At 37.0% G+C, this 27084-nt stretch overlaps 1 protein-coding gene across 1 annotated transcript in view; it reads left to right on the top strand.

The window, feature by feature from the left end:
- Nucleotides 1–27084, top strand: part of aldh1a3 (aldehyde dehydrogenase 1 family, member A3) — a 55648-nt gene that overhangs the window by 10951 nt on the left and 17613 nt on the right. The window contains exons 3-8 of the mRNA XM_079809837.1: nt 9412–9533; nt 9954–10058; nt 10746–10886; nt 12770–12899; nt 19271–19332; nt 24985–25113. Of these exons, the coding sequence (XP_079665963.1) occupies nt 9412–9533; nt 9954–10058; nt 10746–10886; nt 12770–12899; nt 19271–19332; nt 24985–25113 (689 nt within the window). The remainder of the gene's footprint in view (nt 1–9411; nt 9534–9953; nt 10059–10745; nt 10887–12769; nt 12900–19270; nt 19333–24984; nt 25114–27084) is intronic.

Genomic DNA, 27084 nt, shown 5'->3' with positions numbered 1-27084 from the left:
GCTGCTACTTTAGCTGCCAGGAAATCTGGGAATGTGTTTTTTAATTCAGCCTTGAGAAATGCTTATTTGTAAGTATAGAGATCTTTTTAACAACGTATCAGCATATCAATTCGAATTGAAAAAGAAACATGAATTTGTGAATGTCTCAGTGTTTGATGTCTCTCTGTTTTGCTTTAATGACTGCAGCACCAGAGATGACGGGAACAAAACCGGACGATGGTTCTTCTGCATTATTTTGTTTCTTCTGTTTGAGGTATTGTACGTTTTTGCATCCAGCCATTTAAACGTGTGTAAACTACTAAAATGTTATTTGCTCAATAATTTATATAAATAGCCTATATATCACTTTAAAATAGTTCTGTCATGACAACTCTTAGGTGATTGATATGAGATTGGCATGGAAATGGATATGGGAATGTTAATTTATTTGATCTAGGCGGAATAGATTTGCTACCGAGACTTGCTACTGACAATATATTAACAGACATTGCTGTGAGCATGTTAGACATGCTGCTGAACATGTATGAATTAACCAGTGTTGGGTAAGTTACTCTAAAAAAAGTAATTAATTACAAGTTACTAATTACATCTTCAAGATTACTGTACAAATTACTCTATCCTAAAAGTTATTTATTACTTATTACAAATTACTTTCTAAATCCTATATCGACCTCGACAAGTTCAGTGATTCAAGGATAAACATGAAATGGCTAGCTCTTTTATTTCATTCAATAAATATAAAACTACATTAATTATTCTTATTAACTGACCACAGTATTACAAATGTGAGAAGGATACATAAAAACATGCATTTTAAAGTTAGACTTTACATTTTGATGTTAATTCCACTATTGTAATATATATAATTTTTCTACAGTGTATATATACAGTATTTTGTTAAATTACATCAGAAGTAACTGTAATTAAATTACAGAAAACATAGGAGTAATCCCTTACTTTACTTTTTCAAGGGGAAAGTAATTCAATTACAGTAACTAGTTACACCCAACACTGGAATTAAGCCTCGTAGCAGATCTATACAGGTGGAGCTGGGGAAGGTGGAGGGTTTCTGAAAGCGTGCTGCAGACTGCTAACAGCAACACTACACTCTAAAAAAAAAAAAAGGTTCTTTATGGCACCAAAAATGGTTCTTGGCTCGTAATCATAGGGGAACCTTTTTTAGTGCTATATAGCACCAATTTAGGTGCTTCAGTGGTTCTTCAGCGGTTCTTCAGAGGTTCTTCAGCGGTTCTTTGAATAAGGTGCTATATAGCACCTCTGAAGAACCGCTGAAGAACCACTGAAGCACCAAAATTGGTGCTATATAGCACTAAAAAAGGTTCCCCTATGATTACGAGCCTTTTTTTTTAGAGTGTACAGGTATTTGTTTGAATGCTGAGCCGCAGCTCATGGGCCACTGATGCAACAGCAACCAATCAGCTGTGCTATATATAATGACGTGAACGCTACCAAATGAGTTAAAGTCTGCGCCATCTAGAGTTTCATGAACTAGGTAGTTTTATTTAGCAGGGAGGATGTATCAAATTGATGGTGTCTTCAACATTGATAATAATAAGACATGTTTCTAAAGCAGCAAATCTGCATATGAGAATGATTCCTGAAGGATCATGTGACGCTGAAGACTGGAGTAATGATGCTGAAAACTCATAAGAATAAATTCTATTTTAAAATAAATGTATTTTTGATCAAATAAATGCAGCCTTGGTGAGAGAGAGAAATGTTAAAAATCTTACCGACCCCAAACTTATGGTAGTGTGTATAAAAAATAATCTAAAAATGTTCATATTTACTTTAACGAACCATTATTTATTGCTCAGTTTTCATTGCTATGTAATTTTACAAAATGTACTCAAAAATTAAGCAGTTGATTGTTGTACATTTTCAGAATCTTTTTTTTTTTTTGCTTTCATACTGCAGTAGGGAAAAGGGAAAAAAAATGTGAGAGAGAAGCTAATGCTGCAATTTCGCAAAACTGTCCACAAAGGTAATTTCATCAAGTATGAAACACGAGCCCTAACAGGAGAAAACCAGCGATGACAGACGTTATATCTAAGGTTCTTTTGTTAGACAGTTTTCCTCAATAAGCTTGCAAATTGCTCTGATCTTAAACACAAAGCGCTCTCTCACTCGAGCAGTGATGAGCAAACCTGCGGCAGGAGAAGTGAGGTGCTGAGAAACGCCAACGGTTTGGAGTCGGAGTCGACTTCAAAGAGGTGACGGTGACAGCAGGCACAGGGACCAAAAGAGGCCTGTCAAAGCCTGGGAGCCGAACCATGGATACAAAATACTTGGATGATGGAGACTGAAAATGGCAGCCCTTCACAGACACGCATTTAAATGAATCGTTTGCCTATAACTCGAAAATTGTCATCATTTACTCCCCCTCACAAACTGTTACAAACCAGTGTTGCTTCCGATGCAAAGGAACTCCCAAAAATACAAACAAACTTTGAGACTGCAGGGCTCCAGAGTGCGACTAAATGGTCGCATTTTGCGACTAAAATTTGAGAGTGTGCGACTGAATTTTACATCCAGTCGCACATGTGCGACCAGTAAATTTGCCTGCTGTCGGTACTGGAGAAATTAAGAAAATACACTTACTAATTATAATTGATAGACGTTATGTCTGGCAAATTCTATCTTTGCCAGCCGTTTCTATATGAGATAATATTAAACCATTTGTCCGTGATGCATTTTTGCCATGCGAGAGAAAGAGAGAGAAAGCGAGTGAGCTACAGCAAACACAACACCACAGTCAGCTTAATGAGTGACGATGGCCAAGAGAACTACACAAAAGTTTAGTCTGCTTAAACTTTAGGGATGTGCTGTGATATTAATCTAATTTTATTTTCGATTTTTGCTTCGAATTATAAAAAGATGGTATAAGGTAAAACTCCTATAGCCGTGTTCCGTCGAGCTCATCCTTCCCTTCGCAGCTGCGCTGTCATTTCTCCCTAAACCTAAACTAAACGTCAGATTCAGTGATTGTTGTAAACTGCATTCTCTACTGTTGCTAAACTGCGGGATGTGTTTGATAATAAAGAGCTATTAAATGCACAATAATCCGCGCAAGAGACGCTGTTTCCAACTTCAAGGCGGCTTATGTGTGTGTGCTGCGAAATGGACCGACTTGCACTTAATATTTTAGGCTTTGTGTGCGCGTCTAAACCATCAAATAAACAACAAATAGCCGGTGTCAAAATGACCGGATTGGAGAGTAGTTATTTTAACAGTTTATATATTAAATGGGCGTAAATAGTTCGGAGAAATAGGAGAATATGATATTATTAGTTCTACATTGATCGGTCTTAAAGGGGCAGCGTCTAATAAACCTGCTGACGATTGAGCCATTAATTCGAATCGAACAAAAGGCAAATAGAAAATATTCAAATCTCTTGAATTAATAACTTAAGCTTTTATAAGCATTATTCTATCAATGTATACAGTGAAAACTATGCAGTGTTATTTTACATTTCATTACTTTATTAGATTTCTTTGTAGGTTTGTTCTTTACTGTAATATTAATGTTAGCAGACCTTCTGAATGCCTGCACACTGGTCCATTTATAAATTGATGTTTTATATTTTTGTTCAAACTTTGCGGTTTCTTTTGCTATAGATATTTTACTTTTCAGATTATAAAGCCATGTTAATTATGTTCTTAATTGTGTTTAATTTTTTTATTAAAAAAAATATATATTTAAAGTATAATAAAAAGAACCGGTAAGAATACTGTTAAAGTACCGGATCGATAAGCAGTATCGGTAAGAGTAGTAATACCATTAAAACCTTAACGATACAGATCCCTATTAGTAATACAGTGGAAATTAGTAGATTTGGTTAGCATGTTGATTTACGGTGTGCGCCCCTAAAATTTCTGGTTGTGCCCCTAAAATTTTCAGTTGGGGGCCACTGTGCTCCTAGTGAAAAAAGTTAGTCTGGAGCCCTGGACTGCAAACACGTTTCTATAGACGCCTAGTCAAAATCGGCCTCATTACTTTGCTAAAATGTTATGAAAAAAGAAACGTGAAACTCAGTTTGTATATGATTACGCCTAAATGACCATGAGTAAGTGATAGTTTAAACTAGTCTCATGCGTATTTTATGGTCGTATCACATTCAAAGTGGTTTGGCAAATAATATAATTGTATGCATAGGACATGATAATCAGACATGTGGAAACAGAGCAAAAACAGCTCGGTAGCAACAGCTATAATGCAAATACACTCGATGGCTTAACGCTGAATGAGTTACGTTGTTCTTTGGTGACTAATGGCAAGTTCTTGTGTTGTTCAAAACAGTGAAGAGAATTTTTTTGTTTGGCGAATCTAATTTTCCATATGTGTAAATATCAGAGAATCAGTGGCGTGCTATTTGCTAACATGCTTTTTGGTCATTTTAGGAGTTTGATATGGGAAAAAAGTCTCCTTTTCCATTTCACAGAAAAATAACAACATTTAAAGTGAGTAAATTGTGACTTAAAGTAATATATTTGTATGAAAAGACAATCCATCGTTAAATCGGCCCACAGTTCTTCTCCACTGCTCAAGTTTGCTTTGTACATGCTTCACTGGACTAATTGTCTAGTTTTTTTATCTCTCAAAAACAAAGCCCGACCTTATCAAATCTGGTCCCAGCTGCTGTAGCAGAATATTACTATATCTGCCTGTGTTTGCTTCGCTTTTATCCAGTATATTTTGCAACAAGCCTGAGCCCTCTTCATTTTCATAAAGGCGACTGAAAAGGCTCTTTGTCTGGGCCTTTGAACACCTGGAGGGAGTTATCTTAGGATGACTGGTCCTCCTTCGTTCCATGGTCAGTCCGTATCGAGCTCATAGCCGCTGCCAAAGCAGTAAAGCCACTGCACTCACCCGCTCACGACACTAGTTCAGTTAGCAGTGATATCCCAACGGCTCTCTCTTGGACTGCAGCGAATGCCAGTGGAGATATTCATGAGGAAATTAAAATTGAGAATTAATTAATGGATTAATGTTAATGGGGACATGTTATAGCATTTTTTACAAGATGTAAAATAAGTCTCTGATGTACCCATTACATATGTGTGGTTTTAGCACAAAATACCCAACAGATCTTTTTTTTATAGCAAAAATGTGTGTCCCTTTAAATGTAAATGAGCTGCTGCTCCCAGCCCCCTTTCAATAAGAGGGCGGAGCTTCAAGAGCTCATGCTCCGGCATACTAGCAAAAACAAAACGGGACAATCTCATGCACTGAAAATTTCAGAAACTGTCAGTAGTGGTGTTCAGCCTTATATGTTCAGTCATCTGTCAGATGGCGGGAGTCTATGGAGACTCTTATGTGCATTGGGACACTTCAAAAACAACACTTGTAATGCCTCTTTGGCATTGTACAACTCCAGCTGCTACAGCAAGGATACAGAAATGGCGGACTCTGTGCTTCTCACTCAGGACTGTGTGTATGGTATAATAGGACAGATCGTCACCGACTGTGGGCGGGGCTTCTCCCTACAATGACGTCATTGTAGGGGGGAATCTGAATCAGCACGTTTGAAGATTCTGCTTTTGATTTATGGGAATTATTCATTCATTTTTATAAACAGTTGTGCTTGAAAAAATGTTTAACCCCTTGCAGAATCTGTGAAAATGTGAATAATTTTAACAACATAAGAGGGATTATAGAAAATGCATGTCATTTTTCATTTAGTACTCTCCTGAATAAGATATTTTACATAATATATTTATGTTTATATTTATGTCCACAATTTTTTTTTTTATAAAAATTACCCCGTTCAAAAGTTTATGTTCCCTTTATTCTTAATACTGTGTCGTTACCTGGATGATCCACGAATGTTTTTTTGTTTTGTGATGATTGTTCATGAGTCCCTTGTTGAATTGATCCGGAATCATTTCTCGATGCATCGATTTATTGTCCCAGTCCCCAATTGTACTTAATTTGTCTTCCAGGAAACATGTAAGTATCTTCTGTTGCTTCCGAAGGGCAGTACTACATGAAAAAAAATTATATTTAAAAAAAATTTAAAACATTTGGACATCTTCATCCTGTTCAATAGTTTTCACCCCCAGGCTCTTAATGCATTGTGTTACCGTAAGACAACAGTTTCTCCTTGAAGTTGGAGGGCAAGTGCTGGGCAAGACTTGTTCGGCGGTGTAATGCTAATCCTTATTCCGCATCAAAACAGCCGCTTCAAAGAAACTGACAGGCAAGTTTGTCAGTACTTAGCCGAATTAAGAAATCAGGGGCCTCACTGGTGGGTATGCTCAGCTCTTTGGCGATATCCAGTGCCTTCAGCTGGATGACGGCTCTGGTTATGGGCAGCCTCTAATTTTTTTTTTCAGCTATGGTTTTCCTCCAACTCCTCCATACCATTATCCCTCTTCCCCCAAACTTAACAGTTGTCACAGAGCAGTTAGGCAGGTAACGTTCTCCCGGCATACGCCAAACCCAGGCTCGCCTATCAGACTGGCAAACAGAGAGGCGTGATTCATCATTCCACGGAACACGTTTCCACTGCTCCAAAGTCCAGTGGCCGCGTGTTTTACACCACTCCATCCAACACTTGAATTGTACTTGGTGATGTAAGGCTTGGATGCAGCTGCTCGGCCATGGAAACCCATTCCATGAAGCTCCCGCCGCAGTTTTTGTGCTGATCTTGTGCTATGGAATCAGCAGAGTGTTGGCGACTTTTTAGGCACCATGCGCCTCAGCACTCGGTGACCCCACTCTGTGACTTTACGTGGTCTTCTGCTTTATGGCTGAGTCGCTGCTGTTCCTAAACGCTTCCACTTTGCAATAATACTACGTACAGTTGAGTTGACTATGGAATATCTAGCAGGTGATGAAATTTCACGAACTGACTTGTTGCATAGCTGGCATTCTATCACAGTACCACACTTGAATTCACTGAGCTCTTCAGGACGACTCATTTTATTCACTTATATTTAATGTTTGTAAATGCAGACTGCATGGCTAGGTGGCTGATTTTATACAGCTGTGGCAATGGATCTGATTGAAACACCTGATATTTGTATGCATATCTGTGGGTAAGGTAATTAATTATCTATTAACATGTATTACTTAATTTGTAAATATTCAATATTTATTCGTGGGCAAGTTAATAAACTATATATTCACATGTATTAAATAATTTGTACTAATTCAAATTTGTGGGCACGTTAATGAGCTAGTTATTTATAATAATTAATGAATGTTTTTATTTTTATTCATATTTTTGTGCAATTTAATTCAATAGATAATTAAATGTAGTAATTAGTTTTTAGTGCTGTCAAATTGATTATTCACAATTGTGTTAGATGTGATTAATCGTGATTAATCGATTTGACAGAACTATTCATTTTACTTATTTTTTCATATTGTGGGAAATATGAATAAACTAGATATTTACATGTATTCATTAATTTGTACTTACTTATTATTCATATTTGTGGCAACGGTAATGAACTAGATATTTGCATGTTTAATTATTTAATATTTACTTGTTGTATTCAAAATTTGTTGGCAAATTAATAAACTAGCTATTAGCATTTATTAATTAACTTTTACTTATTTTGTATTCATATTTGTGGTAAAGTTAAGGAACTAGATATTTACATTTTCTGAAGAAAACGTGAGTATTGCTTGCTAACCCCACCACCATAATGCTAGGGTTTTATGAGTGGTTGCCAGGCCATTTCTATGCAGTTGCTAGGTGGTTGCTTACTGGTTCAAGTCAAAAGACCCTATCCCCAAGTCTCTATATTCTGGATCCTACAGGCAAGTGGATGATAAAACCAATTGCTTACATGAATCCAATAGCCTGAAAAAGTAATAGCACACATCTCAACAAGCCTCACAGTTTTCATTCATGTCCATGGGACAAATGGTGTGTGGAATGAGCACCAAACTTACTACTTAAGGTCAGAGGTTTGTTCAAATCAATAACATGCAAGAGCAATAGTTAAATAATGGTTAAGAAAATAACTTTTTTTTCAATTGTGAGTATTGTTATAGTTTCATAATCTAAATAATCATTTGAAAACATCTTGTATCTTACCGTGTATTAAATAATATAAACTCTTGACTGTTTTCTTTAGTTGGAGCACCTGTTCTCTGTCGCTAAATCTCTATATTCTTGTGTCACATCGATTCAACAATGCTGATGATTTTCTGAAGCGTTTCTATTGAGATCTGTTTTGGGAAGTGTCTGCACAGAGTCATGTGGTTTCTTTGAGGATGCAGTCATTACAATTAGCCGGGTAATGCTGCTAAATGCCGTTGAAGCTTGGAAAGGGGAAGAGACTTGACCTTCATTTAAAAGGTGTGGAACGCCAATTAACCGGAGCACCCAAGCTTGGAGGATGAGGGCACTTGCCTCTACTTTCCCACGATTTGTCCCCGGATCACGTTTTCAGGCATTTCTTAAAATGTGACAGGATTATTTGATTGATTGATTGTTCATTTGCATATAAACAAGTTTGCTCTATTTTCTGTCATTGTGATTAGCAACTTACAAATGATTATAGTAATATACACTAGTAAGCGTAGATATATTTGTGCACGTTTTAGGTTTTAGTGCCGCAAAATACGAATGTAGGCCTACTGCTACTCCTACTTTCTCTTTCCAGTGCGTTCCTTCCCGTACGCCCTCTCTCGCTCGATCTCTCTGAGCCTTGCCCTCATTAGGAAGTGTTTAGAAAGCTGCTGAAGTGAGAAATGGGCCCGCGAGAGCTCGTTGTCCTAATTAAACTTTGACAAGAAGAGTGACAAGAAGCAATGGAGGGGAAACAATGGCAACAGTGTCCGAGTATGAGCCCAAAGCTGGGAAAGTCTTTGTCCCGCCGAACAAAAGCATTTGTTTGCATGTATTCAACTCCACTCAACTTCACCAGGCCCAGGTGCAAAAACCAACTTCGTGATGAACATCAGAACGCATCACACCTTGGCCCATCTGATGCCCAGCCCGCCGTCGCTTCAAATCCACCCCTCCGCAAGCAGATCAAAGCGACTTTGTTACAATGTAAATATTGCTGGACAATTAATTCACACTCATTACCTTCGATGCCTGACATAAAGACACAGCCAATCATTTTTTTGGGAACTGTGTAAGGCTTTAGAAGGGTCTAAAACATTCCCAAACTTCCTAACCGCAGCCATTTCCAATGTTTGATCTCCTAAAACTTTCCCGATTCATCGTGTAAACGCAGATCTGGAAAACAGCATGTTTTCTGTTTGAAAGACTGATTCACTGGCAGGTGGGACGAGAAACTCTGTTTGTCACGGTAGGCGGAGTGCACACTTGCCCAAAGGGGGAGGACCTTTAAAAGTTCTTATAAAGTGTGCTGGATGTAGAATCATGTTCAGTCAACAGTGATCTGTAATCTTAATCTCTATAGCACTTCACTGCAAACGCACTGCAATGGCACAGAACGGGACTATAGAAAACGGGATGACTCGAAACACGTCCCCTCCGCCTCTGCCTCAACCTGTGAAAATCCCTGAGATTAAACACACTAAGGTAAGAGTTTTTAATTGTTAAAATAAATACTAGAGCATTTGGGATTTTAGTCTGATTTGTGTAGTATCTTTTCAAGGACATTTATGAGAAACTTTAGGCCTTCACTATTAAAAATCAAAGAGTTTTAGAGCCTGATGTCATTGAAGTTTTACAAATTACTTTTTAGAGGGTTTTTTTTATTTAGAAAAACTGTACTGGTGAGCTAAAGAGCCCAAAAACCTCATAGCCACTACCCTATACAGTGAAATGTATTGTTATATAAAGATTAAACCGCTGAAGAACATTTTAGTTTAAAGTTTTTTTATGAGGGATACAGTACAGATATATCCCAATGTCATGTTTTGTCTTCAACAATAAAGTCCTAATTCTAAAATAAGTCTTAACTGTTATTGGAAACCAGTTTCACTGTATTTGTTGCAGATTTTTATCAATAATGAATGGCACACGTCAATCAAAGGAAAGAAGTTTCCTACAATCAACCCTGCAACAGGTGTCAAAATCTGTGACGTCGAGGAGGCGGATAAAGTAAGAGGAATTTGACTCCTTAGATGTCTAATTATTTACAGAAAATTGGGAGTCATGTGTATTTATTAATTGTCATCATTCATGTAAATATATGACTTGTTAGCTGGTTTAAAAAGAAATTAGATTTGCTTCATCTATTAAATTCCATTATTAAGAAAGAAATTCACATGCTTTGACATTGTTTTCAGCTTTTGCCAGATATGTTTATTATTTATTTACGCAATTGCAAGCTATTTATGATTTGGAAGCTAATATAAGATTCAATTATATTAGTTTAATTAGACTACTATTATAAGTTAAACTATGAGACTGCTTTGAGAGTTTGTATTTATTTTGTAATTGCAGTTATTTTATATATAGCCTAAGCCTAACTTAGGCCTAGGCTATATATAAAATAACTGCAATTACAAAATAAATACATATATGGTTTTGGCAGCGGATACATGATTAAGTATGTCGCGTTATTAAGAAGTTAGAGCATTAATATGCAAATAAGGTTTGAGAATTAGGTAGGATATGTAAGAATTATGATTATTTAACTGTATAATCATTTGGCAGCTGATACAAGCGTTGATCATCTTACATTAAATGATTGAGTCCTCTGCAATTTCTCTTAGTAATTAATAATTTACCTTTAATCTGTAGTGTAGTTCTGGTGTGTTCTAAAGTCTTCTTGTGATGGTTCAGGCTGATGTGGAAGAGGCGGTTAAAGCTGCCAAAGCGGCCGGGCAGAGAGGCTCGGAGTGGCGGCGGATGGACACGTCGAGCCGCGGCCGGTTACTGCACAGACTCGCGGACCTGCTGGAGCGAGAGCGCGCTGTCCTCGCGGTGAGTTCTCTATTCTTCACGCGATTAAATCTCCTCTCGCGCATGCGATGTAGAAAGCGGCTGCGATGATGTTCGAATAAGCTTTTTTTACATGAATTCAGCCGAATTTTCGCTGCTTTTCAATCACAAACGAATTACTTTCAAGGCCAAATTTGCCCACAGCGATACAATTGTGTGCAGTTTGTGAGTAGCATTGTGTCAACAGCGCAGAAATGAATGTAACAGGCCTACACACAACAACAACACTACTACTTGCAAACACTAAATTAAGATACACACAAATATTTATGCAAAAAAATATTGCTGTTATAAACAATGCACACAAACAAAAGTGTATTTCATCGACCAGTCCTAAGTATTAAAAATGGCTTCAAATCACTGTCTTTGTCAAAATGAAGATGCTTCATGTAAACACCTCAGTCAGAAAATATGAAACAATTGAGCTCAATCATTCAGAATTGAATGTCTGTCCAATTGAAAGAGGTGTTGCAGATCTAAGAATGAGCACATGTTGAATTGTAGGCCAAGGCCATACATACATTTCCCTATGAAACTGTGCAAAGGTTCTGCTTCATTGATGATAAAGGCTGTGTTGTGTTTGTTTTGTGTGGATAGGCTGTCACGGCTGTCTGAATGCATTCAAACGCTGCTGCAGGTGTAAGCATTGACACGGTTGACTGATTTTGAAGTCTTATCAATTAAAACATCAAAAAGTTTAGGATTTAGATGCCTTTGAGGAAACAACTTATTTGATTTTATTTATGTTTTGAGTTCTAAGTATCTATCTATCTATCTATCTATCTATCTATCTATCTATCTATCTATCTATCTATCTATCTATCTATCTATCTATCTATCTATCTATCTATCTATCTATCAAAAACGGTCTTCTTCTTTGGACGCATTGTTGTTTGTTCCTCTATAGGCCTACAGTATCACAGTGCTTCAGTTTTACATAATTAAAGCCTTGCCTGAGTTGGCTTTCACCCTGTTCGCCTGCCAGATCATATTAGTTACCGCATTTGTGAATTAAATTTTACAGATGTGTGTGAAGTAATGTTTTTAGATTGCATGTGATTGATTGATAATTGCAAACATGTCCTGTGAATCTGGAATATAGCTAATTTCAACAACTCAGAGCTCTGCATAGGGGAATAAAGAACAGATTTAGAGATAGATAAGTTAAATTGATGTCTCTCGTATACTGCGCTCCCTTGTCTATATTAAGCCATTTACAGTGCTTTTTACAGTTGTGCATTGAGCGAATGGGAATGGGATCAAATATAATATGTATTTCACAATTATTCTCATGCATAAAGTTTTGGATGTTTCCCACGCAAACTTTCTTTTTCTTGAAACACACCCAGCAATATAATACGATACATTTTGTGAGACTTGAGATGTCAGATTGATCATGCTTTATAACTGTAACAGAATTTTAAGTAATCTTTAACATAACATGTTGTTTAGAAGCGTGCTCGGTAACCGATCCATTCCAGCACTGATGGGTCCCATATTACAGCTCTCATGAGCAAGAACTCTTCCAACGACTTCAGCTTGGGTCTTACCTAACCCACCTCCTTTTTTCTCTCATGATGACATTGTTTATATTGTCAGAGGGCAGCAGAATTTATTATTTGTGTTATTGTTTAATTTCTGGACCTACAAACTCCCCATGCGCATTCAAATCTTGGCATCCTCTGATGCACATTAAAAAGTTGTTTTGTATCAAATTTGTAGCTCTCGAAATGAGCATGCTTTTCGAAAATGCCCAATAAAAATGCCTATTTGAAACAGATTGCTAATAAAAATTATAACTTTATGCTTTTATGTTCTCAGAATTGGTTTGCAGTAGTTGAACCAAATACCTTTTTTGTTTCTAGACTCTCGAGTCAATGGACACTGGCAAACCCTTCCTGCATGCGTTCTTTGTCGATCTGGATGGCAGCATTAAAACCCTGAGGTATTACGCTGGATGGACAGACAAGATTCATGGGAAAACCATGCCAGTCGGTGAGTGTCGAATGTGTCCTCTTTTCACTTATGTTTTCGGTCAAATCAGCTGATTTGTTTAGTCCCATTATTGTCTGTGATGTGGAACAGGGTTGAGCAAAATTCTCAATTTTAGAACTGGCTTATTTTCAAATAAATTTTGAATTCAATTGTTGACGCATCAGAGCATGGAGAATGGGAAATGACAGAATGAGGAATTTTTTAAACTGCCGGTTCATTAGTCCACACAAAGCCACATAACAGTTTCAATCTTCTAGGCTGTTTCGTTATGAATACTGTGGTCAATAAGAGCATTCTAGGAAATTAAGTGTTTCCCACTGAAAACATAATGAAATATTATGAAATATTACAGAAAATGTCTAAATGAAATGGCATTTAAAAGATCCAATGTTACTGGACATATGAAGACTGCATGTTTATGCATAATTGATAATACATTTGAAATATTTGTTTATTTATTATTAAAAACTATACTTACAGCGGGTACAAACATTTTAGGTCGTTAAGATTTTTGAGTCTCTTATGCTCACCAAAGCTTGATTTATTTAATTTTATTAAATGTAATATTTAATTTATAAAAAATACATTTAAAAACATTATTGTGAAATATTATTATAATTTCAAATAACTGTTTTCAATTTGATTACATAAAAAAAAAATTTAAAAAATATTGTGATGTCAAAGCTGAATTTTCATTTTCATCATTGCTCCAGTCTTCAGAGTCACATGATCCTTCAGAAATCATTCTAATACTGACTTGCTGCTCAAAAACGTGTTAAAAACAATTGTGCTGCTTCATATTTTTGTGGAAACCATAATACATTTTTTCAGTATTCTTTGATGAATAGAAAGTTCTAAAGAACATTTTGTAACAAAGTAAATGTCTTTCTGGCCCCAAATTTTGAACGATACTGTGTGAATTCATTTCAATTTTGATTATACTTCCTTAAAAGTGTTTAATTTTTATTAAATGTATTAATTAAATTTTTTCTTGGAAAAATACTATTTTACATGCAAGTTTAATATGGACAGACAACTGTAAATAAGTAGGGATGCACCGAATCCAGATTTTTGGGGTTCGGCCGAATACCGAATCCTATTCCCATCCTCTCATCCTTTTAACTGTAAAAAAAAACAAAAAAAACAAAGATTAGGAAATATTATGCCAGGATGACTGTCCTTTGCCGTACCTAAAGTTGCTGCATTTTGGCTTCTGTCTGTAGATTCCTTAATGCACAACTCGTATTCTTTCGGATGTTTCATGCTCAAATGTTTTGGCTATTGTTTTTTGGGCATTTTGGCATTGCAAATTGAACATGGAGCTCGACTTGAATCACCTTCTTTTGACTGAAAGTACTGCCAAACAACACTTTTTCTGCTCACGAGTTCCATTTTCACTTTCTCACAGCCTACTTCCCATAGTCAACGGCGGCGGCATTATGTTTGGTTCGGTGGAAAAAAAATGTAAGGTTCGGCAGAAACCGAACCCCGTCAAAAAGCCCAATATTTGGCCGAATCCGAATCCTGGATTCGGTGCATCCCTATAAATAAGTCATTTACATTTTGCAGACTAATGGCAGACTTGCCATTGAGTGCTCAGGAAACCCATTTGATAAATTACATACTTCACTTTTAAATTTGTATTTTAATTAGAATTCTGCTTCCTGTGTGCTACTGAATTCAAATTTGATTCAAATCGAGAAATTTAATTCAAAAGGCATTTTTAATTCAACTGGTGCATATATGATAAACACATCCAAGTCAGCCAGTGTTTCCTAATGTCCTCTTCCTCTTCATACTAGTGATGAGTTAATGAGCATGAAAGGGTTGATGGGTTTCCTTCAGCCCTGGGTGGTATATCATCCCCCTCTCTAATTCTTCCCTTTCCCCCAGCATTCCTGCCACTCCAGGATACTCAATAGACAAAACATGCTTCCCTCCTTTCCCCCTGATTAGATTCAAATAAAGCGTTAAAAGACGAAAGCCCTGGCACACAAAGGAAAAGGAAGAGGCTCTGATCCTAATCGCTGAGGTACGACCGCTAGTGCCGCAGATGAGCTGGAGTTCAGGGAATCAGCGGCCAGATAGAATATCTTGCTCTTTTGAGGGCTGGAACACGGTGCGTGACTGAAGCCGCTTTGAATTTCCCCATTGATAACAGCTGCCAATTAGCATACGTCAACCGCCTACTGCCGAACCCAAGTGTTTATTTGGAAAAATGTGTTGATTACGGTTCATTGCATTGGCCGGATTAACTTGGTGTGTCGACTCGCCAATTAGTAGACCAATCTGGCCAATATGACATTTCCACCCGCAGACAGAGGTGGTTATCACTCCATGGATGTTGCATGGGGTCCCACTGCCAACTAGATAAGGCTGCACACAAAATAAGCTTTTTCATGCATATATTATATTTGGTCGTGTCAGCTCTGTAAAGCCTGATATTTGAAAAAATATATATATATTTTTTTAAATGGAACAGTTTAATGAACCTTTCAACAAAAATTTTTGATGCATTTTTGTTAAGAATCATATTTGATAGCTTTTATGGCTCATAAAGTATGATATAGGAAAATATGGAGATCATACTTGGGAAGGAAAAAAACACCTGAGGCCCAAACTGAGCAAAAAAATATTTCATTTTGTGCAGTTGCTGATATTTACATGACCAAAAAGCAAAAGGAAATGCTTACACCTTGTCATCAATGAGCTATTGTATAGCAGTGTTGGGTGTAATTAATTACTAAGTAATCTAATTACTGTAATTTAATTACAAGTAAGGGATTACTCTTAATTATTCTGTAATTTAATTACAATTACTTCTGATGTAATTGCATTAAATACTGTAAACTATACACCGATCAGGCGTAACATTATGACAAATTCCAAAACTGTCCTGACCCATCGTGGCATGGACTCCACTAGCCCCCTGAAGGTGTGCTGTAGTATCTGGCACCAAGATGTTAGCAGCAGATCCTTTAAGTCTTGTAAGTTGCGAGGTGGGGCCTTGTTTCAGACTTGTTTGTTCAGCACATCCCACAGATGCCCGATTGGATTGAGATCTGGGGAATTTGGAGGCCAAGTCAACACCTCAAACCGTTTCTGAACTATCTTTGCTTTGTGCCAGGGCGCATTATCCTGCTGGTGCCATGTGTTCCCCAGGTAAGCAACGCACATGCACCCGGCCATCCATGTGATTCATCAGACCGGGCCACCTTCTTCCATTACTCTGAGGTCCAGTTCTGATGCTCATGTGCCCACTGTTGCCGCTTTCGGCGGTGGACGGGGTCAGCATGGGCACCCTGACTGGTCTGCGGCTATGGTCATACACAACAAACTGTGATGCACTGTGTATTCTGACACCTTTCTATCAGAACCAGCATTAACTTCTTGAGCAATTTGAGCTACAGTAGCTCGTCTGTTTGATCGGACCACACAAACCAACCTTTTCTCCCCACGTGCATCAATGAGCTTTGGCCGCCCATGACCCTGTCGCCGGTTCACCACTGTTCCTTCCTTGGACCACTTTTGATAGATACTGACCACTGCAGACCGTGAACACCCCACAAGAGCTGCAGTTTTGGAGATGCTCTGACCCAGTCATGTAGCCATCACAATTTGGCCCAAACTCGCTCTAATCCTTACGCTTGCCCATTTTTCCTGCTTCTAACACATCAACTTTGAGTACAAAATGTTCACTTGCTGCCTAATATATCCCACCCACTAACAGGAACCAATCAGCTGTGCCCTATAGATAATGATGTGATTGCAAGCAGGTCAAGTTAAGGACCCGTTGTTAGCCTGTGCCAACTAGAGTTTTATGACGGATTTGTCACTCTATATCTTCCAATAATCTGGTATTTAAATGCTTAGTTTTATGATCAAAACTATTTTTATTATGGGGGCAAAACATAATGCAATGCAATACAATGATGATTGAGAGATAAACAAATAAACGTTCCTCAGAAGCCTATTTGATACTCACATTTTAACATGATTTTTAAAAAAAAAATAATGTATGCATAATCAAGTAAACCTAATTTGAGTCCAGTCCAGTAAGTGTTCATCTTGAAATATTACTAACAATATCAAAGTTATTCTTAAGTTTAGTATATAAAAATCATTAAAGAATTCACAGCAAAAAGATATTTTACAATTATACTACAGTTTATACAAAATTATGAACTATGAATCAGATGACAGAAGGCCTGCAGTAGATTGTACTTTCAGCAAACTTCTGATCAAGTTGATAATTTAGAGGCCTTATAATGTTGCATATCAAATATGATACACTAGACTTTATAGGGTTAAGCAATGAGCAACATAATTTTTTTTGTGTGTGTGAATGGATTCCATTTCATGGCTGTGGCACTTGGTAGCCACGCCCACAATTAATTAAATCCTGCTCTGCATAAATGTTTATTAAACCAGATATATTTTGATTGGTTGTCAATATTTCAGATTACAGTTCTGTATTTTCAGATGAATTAGTTGCTGCTGGAAACTTGCCATGGTGTTGGAAGTTGGTTGGTGAGGCTTTGGGAACGTACAGTTTACTGAAATAAACCCCTTCTAGGTGCCATGTAAATTTAACCTTTGATAAGTAGCTCTGTCGGATCAGTTAGAAAGGGCCGTTGGCTGATCCCAGCCAGAGATGAGCATTGTGTGAGGGAGTCGTCAAGTCTGTAATCACCCCGACACATTGCAGCGTGGGGAAACACGAGAAGGTCAGGCCTCGGAGAGGCCGGCTGTGGTAGATTAACAGGCGTGGCTCCCACGTATCCATACACCGATATATGAAATGTCATGCATGTTCGTGGCCGTTTCATATCCTGGTGTCAGCGGCATGTCTGAGTTTGTTGTTGGGCTGTAGTTTTAATTGGACGGTTTTCGATGTCTTCTGAAGCTTACACTCTTTTTTTCCAAAATCGAACAAGCTGCTTTATCATCTGTTTCCTATGGGCATCAACTATATATATATACAATAAAATAAAACAATAAAACATTAATACCTATCTTGAAATATTACTAACAATATAAAAGTTATGGTAACACTTTAGTATGGGGAACGCATTTTTACTATTCAGAATTTTACATAAGATTTCTATTTCAAATAAATATAATAAATAAATGCTGTTCTCTTGAACTTTCTATTCATCAAAGAATCCTGGAAAAATCACGGTTTCCATAAAAATATTAAGTAGCACAACTGTTTTCAACATTGATAATAATAATAATAAATGTTTCTTGAGCAGCAAATCATCATATTAGAATGATTTCTGAAGGATCATGTGACACTGAAGATTTGAGTAATGATGCTGAAAATTCATCTTTGCATCACAGGAATAAATTACATTTTACAATACATTTAAATAGAAAACAGTTCACTTTTTCTAGGGTGTTTTTTAATCAAATAAATGCAGCTCGATACTTCTTTAATAAACATTAAAAACTCTAACTGACCCTAAACTTTTGAAAAGTAGTGTACATGTGATGTGAATTTGTTCAAAAGATGTTACAGTATCATGAGGATAATCATGTTGCCTACCCCTTATGATGTCTAAACAGGCAGCATACTAAGTTTTGGATAAGGGAGAATTTTTTTTTTTTTTTTTTTTTTTTTTTTTTTATAAAGCTGTCTTTAGCAGGACTCTTTAGCACCCTCATGTTGTTCCAAACCTTTATTTTGTTATTATTTCACTGAAAGTCTTCCTCTGCACTTCTGTTCACATTGAAAATAGCAGCGTATAGGTTTGGAAAGACATGATGGTGAGTAAATAATGACCGAATTTAGATTTTTGAGAGAACTATTCCTGTCGTTGTGCAATACCTAGTGAGGCCACTCAAATCTTTAACTGGATACACATTGGAACAAGGAAGTGGTAAATTGGCCAATCTTAGTGGCATTTTCCAACGGAAAGGTTCAAGTGCGAAGAGATGTGATAAAACAGCATTGCTACCTTACATTACCCCTGACTGGTTATCTGACTCCTGGGAGAGAGAGCAAAGGGAGAAGGAGACCAGTGAGGGTGAACAAAGGTGTGCATCCAAGCCAAGAGCAGATCTGCAGCGGGTTTGAACTGCTGCCCAGACTTCTCACACACCTCAGGCCTCTCTCGTTTCAATGTGTCTCCGGTGAAAGCAGAAGGAAAAAAGCAGCAGAACATATACACTCTTCCTGACCAGAGCTTTGTGTGGGCCATTGAAACCGTCGCTGTGTGTTTTTCACAATCCTTTGTCTTTCATGTTTAGTTTTCGGTGGTCACATCCAAGGGCTTCCCAAGGAAACAATGATTGTATATCAAAGGGGAGCTTAGTGTGTTATAGTGTTTAGTGCCCCTTGACTTCTTCATTTCTTTTCTTCCCAACAGATGAAAACTTTGTGTGTTTTACCAAACATGAGCCCATCGGTGTGTGTGGAGCAATTATTCCGGTGAGTTTGTGGCTATTTTCATTTCAGATTTTTTTTTTTTTTTATGTGCGTGTGCGTGTGTGTGTGGATAAAATCGGGAGGTTGCAGTACATCCTGCTTTTAAATTGATATTTTAGATGTAATTAACATTTTATAGCTTTTTTTATTAGATATTTAATTATTATTATATATTTATTTTATAATATTTATTATTTATTTTAATTATTATATTTATATAATTATTTTTTATTTAATGTTTAATTATTCTTTATCAGTATTGATAAACAGTAATATAAGATAATATTATTATTATTATTATTATGTATTAAATCATTATTAACTATTCAAAAGTTTGTCTCTTCACTCATGCTAATCATTCTAATATTATTATTTGGTGCTCAAGAAACATTTCTTATTATAATCAATGTCGAAAACAGTTGCTGCTAAATATTTTTGTGGAATTTCTTTAATGGAATAGAAACTTTAAAAACATCTTATAAATTATTTGTAACCTTGTAAATGTCTTTAATGTCACTTGATCACTTTAATGTGTCCATTCCTACTACTAATTTAAAGTATTAATTAAGCTATATTTAATTTAATCTAAAGTATTCATTTATTTAAAAAAAATTATTGGTAGTATTTAGTTTAGGTTTTGTGTGTTGGTGGCATTTAGTGTAAATAAGGGGCCATTTACTCTACACCCTTTTCAACTAAAAATAGAAAACTTTTTATGCATTTTGGCCGTTTCCTTTACATGACATCAGCGTTTTGAGGGCCTTTCGAAAACAGGATTCAAAGTGCCAGTTTTTACCATTATCATCTCCGTGTAAACTACAAAAACGTGAATTTGTGAAAACAGCGACGCCATTATCACGTGTTCAGTTTATAGGCGCATAGTGTTTCATTTGTCAACTACTGGCCTGACAGCATAAAACAGCGTTTTTAGTCGCTTTTGCTGATCTGTGTGAACGGGGATCGTTTTGACAATGTTGTTGTCCGTACGTGAAAAACGCAAAGGAAAAACGTTTCCATATTTAGTACATTATTATCTCGTAAACATAGCCCTAATCTGTTCAAATGCTGTTTAACGCTGTCACCCTAACTGAAGTCCTCATTGCTTTTATGCCAGATTAATACTCCTCCAACTGCATGTAAATAAACATGTCTGTACGTTTTGTATAGATTGTAGTGTAAGTTCCTTGTCAGATTATGAGTAGCTTGTTGAATGGCTAGTTAAAGTTTCATAAGTTTTATAGTTTCCTCGGGACGGGAAGCTGTGTTTCTTCAATGCTTTCAGAATTACAAAAAAAATGGTCGAACATGGTTTAGAACATAAACAAAGTAGGATCCTGTGAGTGTTGAATCACACATACACGATGGCTTTGCCGCAGCATTGTTTATATACTGTAGCCAACGCCTGTCTAGAGTCTTTCAGATGCATGTAAGGAAACACCTTGGATACAGATACACACTCTCACACACAGATGAACACAAATACACCACTCCCTCTCACAGACATCACACGAGACGAGCGTATTATGATCTCACGTGCCACTGAAGCTTATGAATGTTTATGAAAGCTTGCATGAGCGTCAACTCAATGAAACCACGAGGCCTTGTTTTGTTTCCTTACTCTAAAGAGCTTGTTTTCTCTCTTGACGTAACTCTATCAAGATTTCTGGCGGATCTTTTGTGAAGCTCTAAATCCTCACTAATCCCAATTACAGAAAAGCAGCGTGAACGTGAGGTATGAAATGAAAGTGTGATTTGACTTTCATGTAGAGGGTATAGTGCAACACATTTTTTCATTCATTTTTCCCATAGGGATTTTAAAAAGTCTTTGTTAAAGAGTTATAAGCCATGAACAAAACCAATCAGCTATGAGGTGAATCACAACACTAGAAACTTTGATTTGCACACAAAACTGTGTACTTAACAGCTTTAGTGAGGGAAAGAACTGCAATGCCATGAAGCACTGCGAAGAGCATAATTGATTATCAAAATGTTCATATATACTGTAAACCCGAATAAGTTGGGCTAACTCAAAAAATTTGAGGTAGTCAGTTACATCAATTTTATTCAAAGTTATGATTATTTAAGTAAGGAGAACAATCAAGTTTTGAGTTTGTAGTACTAATGCATGTTAATTGCTCCTAACTTAAAGTACTGTTAGTGAGTTAGCTATACTCACTAACATTTGATAGCAATTAACAAAATATTGAGTTCTTGCAAATCAAATGAGTTATTTACGTCACTATAAACCTTAATAAGTTGTCAGAACTCAAAAACGTTGAATGATAATTTTTTTGAGTTAAGAAACTTGAAGTTTAAGTAAGATTTTTATTTTGTACTCATACATTTCTATTGTTCTTAGCTTGAAGTATTTGATTACACTAATTTATACATTTAACTTAAAATGATCAGGTTATCTCAACATAAATATATTGCTAGCTATAATAAACTAATTCAGAAAATGCCAACTTGCTAATTTGCTAAAAGATGTTAACAATTGCATGGTATAGCACTAACTGAATAAGTACAGCAACTTAAAACATGTAACTTACCTGTTCTCAAACCAGGCAGCATGCACCACTTGTCACCATGATGGTAACTCTTCAAAAACCCACATTAACAGAAACTCTTCTACATTAACAAAACATTAATCACTACTAAATCTCCCTTACCATTAATCTTGCACAAAAAAAAAACATTATATAACACTTATTTTTAGCATTTACTCTTCCTTTCAGAAATAAAACATCCCAACCAAGTTTCAGTTAAACTATTCTAAAATAGTTCTAAATACTCATAATGCTGCGTTCACACCAAACGCGAATAGAGCATCAGGAGCGAGTGATTTCAATGTTAAGGCAATGGAAATGCGCGTTGACGCGTGACTGGAGGTCCTGCGACGCGATAGACGCGTTTCGTGCGGCACGATGGATGCGATTCCGCCTCATTCGCGAGTCCAGTTCACACGAATGACGCGAATTGGACGCTCGAGTGGTGCTTTTTGTGCATTCACGCGTTTGAAGCGAATTCGTGTCTGACGCCCGTGTTGAAAAATTTTAACTTTGGCGTCAATTTGCGCCGCGTTAACCAATCAGGAGCCTGCTTGCTGCTGTCACGTGGTAAAGTGACATGATGAAAAACCCTGCATAATTTAAAAATACTACTATTGTGTCACAAAAAGTAGTTTTAAGACTTTTTCAGGTGAGAATGTAGTTGTTTAAAGCTCAAATCTGTGGTTTATTTATAAAGAGAGCGCCTATTTATTTTTAAATAATCTTGTGTTTTTGGAGTTGTGAGATCCAGTGGATCAGCGGCACTCAGCGCTCATTAACCCCGGCGAGAGCAGCCTTTCCTCGGCTAGTCCTTCTGACGTTTGCCGTTGGCTCTGATGTCCTGTAGTGTGGATCTAACGGGCGATCTTTGGTGTCATGAATCTATCATTTGTTGTCTGCCAAATCGTTTTGACTGAGGGCAAAGAGAAGTTTCATAACTTTATTTTTTAAGGATATTTAAATACGCAGTGCAAATATGCAAATATGCAGAACTTGAATGCAGTGAAGATAATGTAGGAGTTGCCTGGACCACATTTGTGTAGCTATTCATGCTTAATATATCTTTTTAATGAAAATGAAAAGAGGCAGAGTGGTGTTTTATGACATATTTCTCCTGGAGCGCCTTGAACGCGTGTCTATTTCGCTTCAAACACTCGATTTTCACGCGCATCCAATTCGCTGTGGACGTGCGAATGGATTCAAAATGTTCAAGTGTCCAACTAGATGCGGTAGACGCTCTATTCGCGTTTGGTGTGAACGCAGCATAACAGTTCATTAAACTGAACTAATTTGTTTAATTTAAGTCTGTCCTACTCAAACCAATTAAGTATTTTGAGCGTTAGGGTTTACAGTGAAACATTTCAGTATTTTAGGCCGTAGCAAGATCAACTTGATTACATCATTCACAGTGCTTCGTGGGAATGGGCAGAGCTAAATAGCTATTTTGGAGCATGTTGCTTTTTTGACTCTCTGATTGGTGTAATTTTCTGTACAGCATCATGGGATAGATAGTTTTTCATCAAGAATTCTGCTGTTAAACACTATTGTTTTTTGAGTGAGTGGTAGCTATAGGTGCTTGCTAGCATAGATATCCATAATAAAGGCTAGATGTCTTACGGCGGAGTCTCTAACGTCATCACCGGCGGCCATCTTGTCACAGGCAGGGTTCTGTGGTACCTGATGATCTGCATGAACACAAATACTCCTATCTCACTGAAATCTTGACGGATTTACAAATGGTTTGGTTTCTTACAAACGTTATTAACGTGGCTATAATTATGGATGCTTGAACAAATTATGAATAATTTTGCATAAGTATGCAGTGTCATAACTACATATCTGACGTTTATAACAAACCAAACAGTTTGAAAATCGGTAGAAAGTTGAGCAAGTTATGGTTATTTAAAAAGTGCAAGCACCCATGAAAACAATGTTACGAGTGAGCGAGCTGCCTGTGACAAGATGGCCGCCAGGTGTGGACGTCGACCTCCATTGGCCAGCAGCGCGCACGAGACATCTAGCCTTTATTATGGATATCTATGCTTGCTAGGGTGTTCTGAGTGGTTGCTAGGGCATTGCTAGATGGTTGCTAGGGTGTTCTGAATGGTTACTAGGTTACAAGTATGCATGTTATGCAACACCCTAGCAACCCATTGTAAACATATATATTCAATGCTGTTTAATACAGTCACCCTATTTGAGGTCACACCCTAGCAACCACAGATAAAACTCTAACACTGTGACAGTGAATTTAGTAATTTTGTGCAAAAAAACCCCAACTAGTTTAATGAATGCCATACAATAATAAGGGAGTAATCTTTCTTTCTGAAAATAATTAACAAACAAAGTTATCATAATTGAAAGGCTGGTTTGAAGATTCTCCTGGGTGGGTAATTCTTGACTAAATTAAGTTATTGTCATCAATGAAACACCATATTGTCTCAATTGCCATAAGTTTCAAAAACGTACATATCATTTATCAAATCAGGCCGACCAAGAATCAGTGACAATGGCTTTTTATTGTCTTATGTTGCTTTGGAAACAAAGCACAAATTGTTGATAGACGCTGGAGATTATATCATAAAGTCATTATTCATATTTGGGATTGATTCGGTGGTAATTAGAGACAGCAAAGCTGGCATTCAGAGCAATGAGTCATTCAGAAAGAAAAATAAGAAATGCGAAAATGTAATCCAGAAACATGTCTAATTGCTATGACAACATCCAAGAAGATGTAAAAAATAACAACTCTCTACTGGTAAACAAGTGATTTGTGTACATATTTATGTAACTAATTTTACAGAGAACAGCAATTTGACTTGTTGATGTGCTCGTATTTAAAAATGACTGAGGCTCCTTCACTCCTGGCAGAAAATATTCATGGCACACTTGCTGCTTATGCTTTTTCTTCTTTTTCGCCTCTACGTTTATATAGCTTGTAGTAACAACCCATAATATTCTAGCAACCACATAACAACCACATTAGCAACCACCTGACACATTGCACATCCCTGTGTGATAGCAGTCGGATGAAATCAAACAAGCGTAGCTTTACTGATGTACATTTGTTTGTGTATTTAATAGTAATCTTCTTCTGCATTTATAGTGGAACTTCCCTCTGCTGATGTTTTCGTGGAAGATCGCGCCGGCTTTGGCCTGCGGGAACACGGTGGTCATTAAACCCGCTGAACAGACCCCACTGACGGCTCTTCATGTTGGAGCTCTCATAAAGGAGGTGAGGGTGCAGTGGTGTCTCATGGGATTTGTTTGGTTTATTGAGTTCATTTTATTAACATGGACACTGATGATTGATTGCATCAGCTTTGCCTTTCTTGCATCCCAGATTCTGTGGTTTGATTGTGCATGTTGCACAAACTTTGTAAGCCAGTGTTTCCCAACCAGGGCTTCATGATGGATCTGCTGGGGGATCGTGAGATTAAGATAGAAATGCCAAAATAAAGTTTGCCAGAGGCTTTTTGCACCCCAGTATATATAATGTGCTGTCAAATCGATTAATAGTGATTAATTGCATCTAACATAAAAGTGTGTTTATATAATATACAGGGAGTGCAGCATTATTAGGCACGTTGATTTTCTGATCATATTTGTTTTCCAGGCACATTTGACCAATTCCAAACCACAGTAATCCTAATAACTACTATTGATTTAGTATTTAATAATGTATAAGTGATATATAATTGTTCATGAAGGCTGGAAATGAAAATCACCTTATATTCAGGTGTGCAGAATTATTAGGCATGTTTTCTTTTACAGATAAATTGAGCCAAAAAAGAGATTTAACTCAGACTGAAAAGTCAAAAAGTATTAAATGCCCATGAGAAGGATGCAATACTAATGTAATACTAGACATTGCAGTTAAGGCATGACCATTGGACAGTGAAATGCTCGTTGGGTCAGCAGGGTCAGACAAAAACAGGTGGTGAAGAAAAGACACATGTTAACTGCAAAAGAATTAAGAATTAAGGTGAAGAATTAAGGGTGAAACCATCAGGAACCCTTTAGTCTCCAGCGCCACCATTTTCCAGAGCTGCAACCTACCTGGAGTCTCCAGAAGTGCAAGGGGTCAGGATCTCAGAGACTTCAGTTAGGTAAAGAATCCTAAAAAATGACCCCCACTAGATAAGAATCACAAGCTGAAGTGTTGTAAAATAAATGAAGAAGGTTTTTTTATAGGCTTTATGGACAGATAGGTTGAGAGTGACTCTTGAAGGACCAGCACCACATCCTCTAGTACCACTGTTTGAAGAATTCATCTTCCAGAATCTGGCAGTACGTTTTGGAAGTTCATTTTTAGTCCATCTCTGCAAAACGGACTTCAGGATGGACTAAAATGAACTCCCAAAACGTACTGCCAGATTCTGGAAGATGAATTCTTCAAACAGTGGTGCAAGAGGATGTGGTGCTGGTCCTTCAAGAGTCACTCTCAACCTATAAAACCTATAAAGCCTATAAAAAAGCAGGCTTCATGTATTTTACAACACTTCAGCTTGTGATTCTTATCTAGTGGGGGTCATTTTTTAGGATTCTTTACCTAACTGAAGTCTCTGAGATCCTGACACCTTGCACTTCTGGAGAGTCCAGGTAGGTTGCAGCTTTGGAAAATGGTGGCGCTGGAGACTAAAGGGTTCCTGATGGTTTCACCTTTAATTCTTCACCTTAATTCTTAATTCTTTTGCAGTTAACAGGTGTCTTTTCTCCGCCACCTGTTTTTGTCTGACCCTGCTGACCCAACGAGCATTTCACTGTCCAATGGTCACGCCTTAACTGCAATGTCTAGTATTGCATTAGTATTGCATCCTTCTCATGGGCATTTAATACTTTTTGACTTTTCAGTCTGAGTTAAATCTCTTTTTTGTCTCAATTTATCTGTAAAAGAAAACATGCCTAATAATTCTGCACACCTGAATATAAGGTGATTTTCATTTCCAGCCTTCATGAACAATTGTATATCACTTATACATTATTAAATACTAAATCAATAGTAGTTATTAGGATTACTGTGGTTTGGAATTGGTCAAATGTGCCTGGAAAAAAAATATGATCAGAAAATCAACGTGCCTAATAATTCTGCACTCCCTGTATGTGTGTGTATATTACTATATTATATTATATGCGTGTGTGTGTGTGTGTGTGCGCACCTGTGCATACACACATTTACAAAATATATGTATTCATACTCTATATA

Source organism: Gobio gobio (genome assembly GCF_949357685.1).
Source record: "Gobio gobio genome assembly, chromosome: 2".
Taxonomy (NCBI): Eukaryota; Metazoa; Chordata; class Actinopteri; order Cypriniformes; family Gobionidae; genus Gobio; species Gobio gobio.
Note: the sequence above shows the minus strand (reverse complement) of the source record. Positions and strands in the feature narration are given on the sequence as shown.